The 8,189-nt window shown below is 31.6% G+C and overlaps 1 protein-coding gene across 2 annotated transcripts in view; it reads left to right on the top strand.

Annotated features, from left to right (window-relative positions):
* Positions 1–4,774: 4,774 nt before the first annotated feature.
* LOC18448917 (zinc ion binding protein) overlaps positions 4,775–8,189 on the top strand; it is a 40,257-nt gene continuing 36,842 nt past the window's right edge. For both annotated transcript variants that reach the window (XR_016058536.1, XM_088870840.1), the window contains exons 1-2: positions 4,775–5,086; positions 6,059–6,109. Coding sequence is in view for 1 of the 2 variants with exons in the window: in XM_088870840.1 (XP_088726966.1) it covers positions 6,104–6,109 (6 nt within the window). In the remaining variant the exon portion in view is untranslated. The remainder of the gene's footprint in view (positions 5,087–6,058; positions 6,110–8,189) is intronic.

Here is an 8,189-nt window from a genome sequence, read left to right as displayed (position 1 = left end):
TTAATAGGAGTAGAGATGATGAAGTAGTTAAGATTGATGGTCGGTAAATACAAAAAAAAACACACTTTTGATATATTGGGTCGATAATCTAGGAAAATTGAAACATTGACGAAGATGTCGTACATAAAATTAGAATTGGATGGGCGATGTGAGAATGTGCAACTTAAGTTTTATATGATCGCTGCATATCGATGAAGTTGAATATTACGTTATGAAATATATGTAATACTACCTTTGCTCCATGGGGCAAAATGTTGGATAGTTAAAAAACAATATACTCATAAAATGACTGTAGCAGAAACGCTGATATTGAGATTGATGAGTGACAATACAATAAAGGATAAAATATGAAATGAAGACATTCAGGAAAATTTAGGTGCAGCATCAATAGGCAATAAGATGAGATAGTAGACTTAGGTGGGCTGACTATGTGTATCGTAGATCTAGTACAACACGTGTTAAGAGGTGCAAGTTAATTCAAGTTGAAAGCTAAAAAGAGCAAGGGATACGGCCAAAATGACATAGTTGGAAGCAGTGAGGAAATATATAGGTACTTATGACCTCACCGAAGATATGACCCTTAATAGAGCATAATGGCGGACAAGTATTCGTGTAGCCGACCCTTATTAGTTGGGAAAAGAATTTGACGATAAAATTTCAAATGACGGGTGAAAATAATTTTTCATATCATTATAAGGTTTTATGACACCTAATTTATTACTTAGGTTGACGCCTTATACCAATATTACTTGATAGATTAAAAAAAATATACCTTGACATTTAAAATGTGTTTATTTGAACGTACTTATTTTATTTAAAAATATACATATGAAACGTTTTGCATTGGTCGCGCCTCATTTAACATTCTTAATGTGAACATTCGAATATTGTTACATTGGGACTTATTTGGATATACATGTTGGCGTTGGTAATTCACTGTTTTACTGAATTTGTCACTACAATGAATTATTCATTATTTTGCAATATTTATCATAAAATTATATGAAATAAACGTTTATGTAGTTTTACATATAAGTTCATATTTTAAAAATACTTTTTTTACTATATTCAAAGTGACATGTTGAAATTCACATGCTTTTTAGCCAAGAAGAACCAAAACAGCTAAATTTTGTCATAATAGACATATAAAGTAATAATATTATCTACAATAAACGGTATGTATAATATATTACTCATATAATAAGTTTTTTGGTCCAGTTGAGAGGATAGGAGTCGAACTCGAGTTGTGGTGTTGGTCAGTGTCAATTGCTAATAACTCAATATGACTGATTGTTGTACAAAGAGGCGCTTAGATCACACACAAAAGCACGGCCATGCAGTTTGCACGTGGCATTTACCTCTTGTTCGGCCGTATGGGTCAGTGTACATTTTTTTTTGGGTGAGTGGTTAGTCTTCAATCGAAATTAAATGTTTTTATTTTTTATAAGAATGCAGTTATATAAGTGCATCCCTTGACGGATCCACTATTATACGGATATTGTGTAAATCTTGATTATTAAGCACGGCGCGCATTGCCATCCTTTACAAATAAGATCAAAATTTGGTGCCTTCAATTTACATTTCACATACAAAATGTAGGACGATCAAAGTGAAGACCCACATAACTAAAACATGACCAAACCCTACCAAAAGATGTTCTAGTGTTGAAAATCCCTATGAGGGTCCAAAAAAATATGGAAATATAATCAATGTGACCATTTATTTTTAATATAACGAGCTCACATTCATCATTGACCAATAAATTTGAAATTGGGTAGTTGATGATATGTCATGGTTTGGGCACAAAGTTGCAAATAAAATTTATTGAATGTTGCGATATACTCTCATATAGTGGTTAAAAAAATAGATCGGTGACCCGGATCGGACATCCAAAAAATCGAATTGGATCGGCGAATCGGTGATTCGGATCGAAAATCGGGCCAAATCGCTCGGATTAAGTGTTAAAAAAATTCAAAAAATTATTAAAATGTATTATAAATGTTGTTTTTTAGAAATCCAATAAGAAATAAGGTTACGACATTATTAACTTTCATTATTTTCATCAATTTATGAATATTGAGATGTTCTTTCCCTGTATGAACTTATGCTGACCATTAAATTTACATCACACAAAAGAAATCATATAATTATCATGGATTAAGTATATAATCATATATGGACTACAATAAAGAGTTGACTAAATCGATGAAAAATTGGCCACTAAAATCTTGAATTGACGGAAAACCCTAATCTGCTAAAAAAACCCAAATTATTACAACCTAACAAACTATAATATTATATACCAACAATATTTTATAATTATTTTATTATATAAATAATGACAAATCCAAAATATTTTATAATATCATCTAATTTAAAATGTATCATTGACAACTGTAATAAAAATAGTACACTACATGATTTATAATACCAAAATTAATAAATACAATAAAATATTTGGTTATCAATGTATAAATTATTAGAATGCATACCAATTTTCTTTAATTTTTTAGGTTATAGAATAAATTAGTGGAAGAGATTGTTAGTAGAAAGAAAGAGATTTCAAATGGCCTCAATTGTATGAATCCTATCTTTAAATTAATAGCACTAAATTTATGTTAAAGACCATCTGTTATAAAAATAAAAAATATAATTAGACCATTTATTCATAAGTTGTATTAAGAAATACCTTTTATTTTTTTGACAATAAATACTTACTGTGTTATCTTCATTTTTTTTTACAAGAAAAATATGATACTTGTTGATTATCTTTTTTTTTTTTTTTTAACAAAATAAGAAGATGATGTACTACATTTTTTTTTGCTTGTTGTACTACTTTTTATTTTATTTTTGCAAGAGAAATAAAAAAATGATGCTGCCAAAGTACATTTTATTTTTTTATGCTTTTTGTTTTATTTTTTTGCAAGAAATACTTGTTATATTATTTTGTATTTTTTTTACAAGAAAAAAAAATTGTTGTATTATCTTTATCTTGAAAAGCGTTTTATTTTTTATTTTTTCTATTTTTTTACAACAGTATTTTATGTCTTTGTTTGTTTATTTTACAACAAAAATATAAAACGAGGACGCGCGCTAAGGGGTTCGAACTCTTGACATCCACCGAAAAATTGGAAATGTCAACCAACACTGTTACGTTGCCTAATGTGATTTTATTAGCTTCTATAATAATATATATTCAATCGTCTTGCTTTAATGATTTTTTGTGGGAATTATCCCACATCGAAGGATGAACGTTGCTTTGTTCTATATAAATTCTTGTGTAATAGATGTTGCATTGCGCGTGTAGAAAAGCGATGGGGCCGACATGTGATGTGAGTTACCACTTGTGGATGATTTTTAGGTGCCACGTGTTGCTCCCGTGAGCGATTCACTATTGGGAATCGCCCGGTTCTCTCTGGACACGAGAATAGTGAATCGCTCGGTTCCCTCTAGACACGAGAATAGTGAATCGCCTGGTTCTCTCTGGACACGAGAATAGTGAATCGCCTGGTTCTCTCTGGACACGGGCGATTCCCGGTTCTTTCTGGACATGGGCGAACCGGGCGGTTCCCGTTTTTTCGTGGAGCCAGCGCGGTTGCAGACGATTCCGGAGTCGAACCGGGCAAGTCCGGCTCGACTCGGCGAGTTTTCAAACCCTGCTCTTATATATTGGATTTCATGTCGAATCGGGCGAGTCCGGCTCGACTCGGCAAGTTTTCAAACCCTGCTCTTATAGTCCTCATACAAAAATAAATGATCTCATGGTATATAATGCCAAAAAATATTTTTGCTTGTGACTATGAAATCTAAAGCTCTAAAAAATCATATAAATCAAGTAGATCTATAAATAATTGAAAACACTGGAAACATACAATTGAGATAATGTGTTACAAAATACATTATTTTCAAATAAAATGTTTATATAATGTTGATGCTCTAAACAATTAAATTAAGGCTTATCTAAAAAATTCATTAGAAAAGGTTATTTCGATATTAAAAAACCCTCAAATTGATCATCTCGACCTCAAGATGTATAGACATGAAAAAAATAGATCTCAAATATGCGAAATAGTATATTTTGTAATGTATTGTCTGGGTCATCAAATTTTAATTTCTTTAAATATTTATAGATGTTGATCTACAGATCTGATCTACACTATTTTTGAAGCTTTAAATTTTATAATTAGAGATAAAAGTGAGTCTTCGAGCCATCACAAAGATTTTTGCTACTGAAAAATTATATTTTAGTATTATTTAAACGTGCGATTATTCTGGGCCACAACTTTATACAAACCAAACCCAATTTTTGAAAAGCTGAAATCATTTTTTAAATATATAAATAAGGTAAATTTTAGAGTTTCCTGAGCTTTTGTAGTGTGAATGATGCACTGTTGGAAAAACCAGGCAGCCTAACCGGTAACCGCCCGATTTTGGTGACCGATCTAGTATTTTAAAAAATTATAAAACATCCCTAAATAAGGATTTTGTTTGTAATGTATTTTTTAATGCTTTTTATAATTATGGCAAATAGTGGAAATTATTTTGGTTATTAATATTTATTTTTATATTTTTCTATCTTGTTTTAAAAAATTTCAAAAATACCCTAGGTACAAATCGATTTTTTATCATTAAGATGTGTTTGTTTAATAGTTTTTAAAATATATTTTTTATATTTTTAATTTAATTTTTTCAATATTTTTTTAACCGCCCAAGATTATCCCGGCTAGAAAGGTTAAATTGGCATATTTAGTGGCTAGGCGGATTGAACCTCTTCCGAGCCACGCCTTTAACAGCTGAGGTTCGATTTTGCCAACAGTGTCTTGATGCGGTTTATAAACTTTTCCTTCATTCAAATACACTTTTTGGTGGGCACGTGCCTTACAGGCAAAAAACGACGTCAAGGGGCAGAATAGCTCGATGGATGGCGTGTAAATTTTGAAAGCAAGGAGGGTATATATGTAATCTATCCGCCTGCACAACTGTAGGGTTCGCATACTTTCTTCCCAATTGAAAAACCAAAAACAGTGGTGTGCCATTTACTCGCTTACAGAGACGATCAAAAGTATCACAGAAGATCAATGGAGAAGTAAGTTTCGTTAGTTCATTTTTTTAAGTTTTGTTAGTTCCTTTTCTCTGTATTTTTTATTCAAAATTGCCCTAATTTCACGAATTGAAAGCTCAATTATTTGCATTACATCGAAACTAGAATGTATCAACAGCATTTTCTATTTTCTATGTTTCATTTGCTATGAAAAAGGAGTATTAAACTAGTTTTTTGATGCCCTAGTCTTATATCTGGCATACAATGATTTAGGATTGGTTAGATTCTACTGGATAATACTTGTGCATTTACAATGTTTATTTTATATGTCTTGGAATTTGGAGCTCTAATATGATCCGACTGAGAGAGGAAATTGAGATAGATGGAATTTGAAAGTCATTTAAAGGAAAATCAGAGGGATCATGCATTGGGTAATGTAATTCTTGCTGCTTTTTATTTGATTAACTTAATTGTAAAATTAACTGAAATGACAAGAAACATTGACCTGCTTATTCATTGTTGCTTGTCAATTTCCCTCTGCGCATGACTATATGGAAAGTTCATATGCATATACCAATGGAGAATAAAAGAAGAAGAAAAATAGATAAAATTGTCTGCCACTATTAACATCACAATTGGGTTTCTTCTTTCCATTCAATGAAATGGTGGGGTTTATTTTCCACCGAACTTGTTCCGTTTCATGGAATTTGTGTGCCCCATCAAACTTGCCTGGATCATTTGCAAAGTGGCACAATGAATTTGGACCCGTCTAAGAGTTGTTCCGTAATATTCCTCTGTAGTTATATTGAAAATTATTTAACTGGTGAAGGTTTGAATTTTGAATGTCACAGCATTTGAGATATTTTTAACTTTGTGGCACTTGACTCCATAGACACAGGGTATTTCTATTTCATGAAGTCTGCAAATAGTTAAGCACCTTTTTTTTCTTTTGATAAATAACACTGGCTATTAAAAGAAAGAAATATTTAAGCATATCTCTACTCTTGTTTATTGCAGAACTGATTGAAGGGAGGTTCATATATATAAGGAACTCTTAAGGAAATGGAGGTACCATTAGTATGAATCCTTTTGATTACGTTTTGTGCGTTTTAAAAATATAAAAGGATAGAGTACTGAGTAATGGAATGTGCACAGAAGAGGAGTGATATGATGAGCAGATTATCTTGATGTCTTATCGACCTTCATTTGTTTTACCCATATATATGGCATTTGCAAGGAATACCAGTAACATGATGCTTGGAACAGTGTGATTGCTCATCCATGTTCATTCATTTATATGTACCAGTTTGTGCTTTTTTTTCTTTTTAAAAGTGATTTGGGTATTATAGGTTAGCTGCATTTTGCATGCAAGCATGATGCTATACAAGCACATTAATTGTCTTACCGCTAAGGGAGGCACACATATACAGACCCAAACGTAAACATGCACCAGTTACATATCTGCTGCTTTGCATCCATATATATTGACATTTTCAGCAATAAATGATACTGATTTGTGTTAAGGATTTATGACCATGTTATGATATGGATTCACAAATTTAGTCGATGCATTCATAGAAAGTACACTGTAAATCAATGTCAAAGTGGGATATGAACTTGGGAACTTTAGTGGATCATGTTGCTCTTATTTATTCTTTCTAATGTAAATAGTTAATGTATAGATCTGTTAGTATTCAGTAAGACCCTTAAAGAAGGAGTTGTTGGATTTATCATTATCTTGTCGACCAGTTAGTATCGTTCCATATATGGTTAAGCTTTGAGTATGTTTTAAATTATGAGAAATCAAAGTGCAAAATAATTGTCGATGTGGGAATCAAATGTGTGAGTGCCCAATAGTAAAATGATTAGGATGATCTTATTCTTATATGCCAATGGGCTTTCACGTATGGCCTCCATTAGTACAACATGCCCAGACAAATTACAATGAAATAAGATGACAACATTCTTTCGGTAATGCTCAATCTCTATGATTTTCAGGTTATTGGGGTTCAACAGCTAAGGCTGGTTAGGTTCCCATTGTAATTACATTGTTATGAAGAATTCTCCAGTACCTGAAGACCAGAATACATGATCCTTATGAATATTTAGGTCTTTGATGCAGTAGACTCTCCCATAATCTATGTTCTTATATTTAATTACGTCCTATACTTTGTCAAAAGTAGTGGGGACCAATATCTTTTCATTGTCAATGATTCACACTCTCTGATTTCTAGTAATTTATACAAAATTGCAAAAATATGACGATGATATAATCGATTAGAATGTTTTTAATAAGAAATTATCGTAGAAAAGAAACTAATTTTCTTACATTATTTATGGAAAATTCAGGTTTAATTACCACAAAATTCTAAATTTTTATAGGTAAAAGTAATTCCCTTTGGGTATTAATTGTTAGAGAGATTCAACCTTTAATAATAAATAAAAACCATGCCGCCCGAGAACATAGATGGTTAGAAAGTCTACTAATATGTCATATATGAATACAAATGACAAATAGGTCACTATATACAGATGTGAACAAAAGTGGATGTAGTTTATGGGGCTTCATTCCACTTATTTGCTATTCTCTCATAGAAGTGGTATTTTCAATTTGGTTTTCCTTATTTTAATATCACTGCCAGCAAAAGATGATCTCTGTGTTGTGTGTGAGGATATGCTGTCAAATTTTGCCCAAAAAAGCTATATCTTTATGAATGATCAATACGGAATTTGCTGATATTCAACAAGTTACAAATTTAGATATTATTAGCTGTATGAAAATCTATCCTCATTGTGCCAAATGTAAGTTGATGAAATGGCTGTCTGTTGGTGAAATGGCTGTCTGTTGGCTCAGAATGGAGCCTTACAGATGAGAATCAATTTTATGTAGTATTGGTACTGCCTCTTAGTTTTGTTTGTTGCAGCAATGGAAATCTGATAATTGAATAAATTTAAATATCTGATACGAAATTTAGAAGATATTAGTTTTAAGGAATTGAATAGTCTATTGGAGAGAAATTTATCAGCCAGCAATTAAGGAGAAAGCTATTCAGATAAGGAAAAAGTTTATATAGAGCCGAGGCTCTAAATAGTAAAATTAGAGCGTACCTCAAAAATTTCACTAGAAGGTTTTGATGCCCAAATATCC

This window comes from Amborella trichopoda, chromosome 1, assembly GCF_054954075.1.
Source record: "Amborella trichopoda isolate Santa Cruz 75 chromosome 1, AtrichopodaSantaCruz75HAP2 v2.0, whole genome shotgun sequence".
Classification (NCBI taxonomy): Eukaryota; Viridiplantae; Streptophyta; class Magnoliopsida; order Amborellales; family Amborellaceae; genus Amborella; species Amborella trichopoda.
This window is presented reverse-complemented; position numbering and strand designations above follow the sequence as displayed.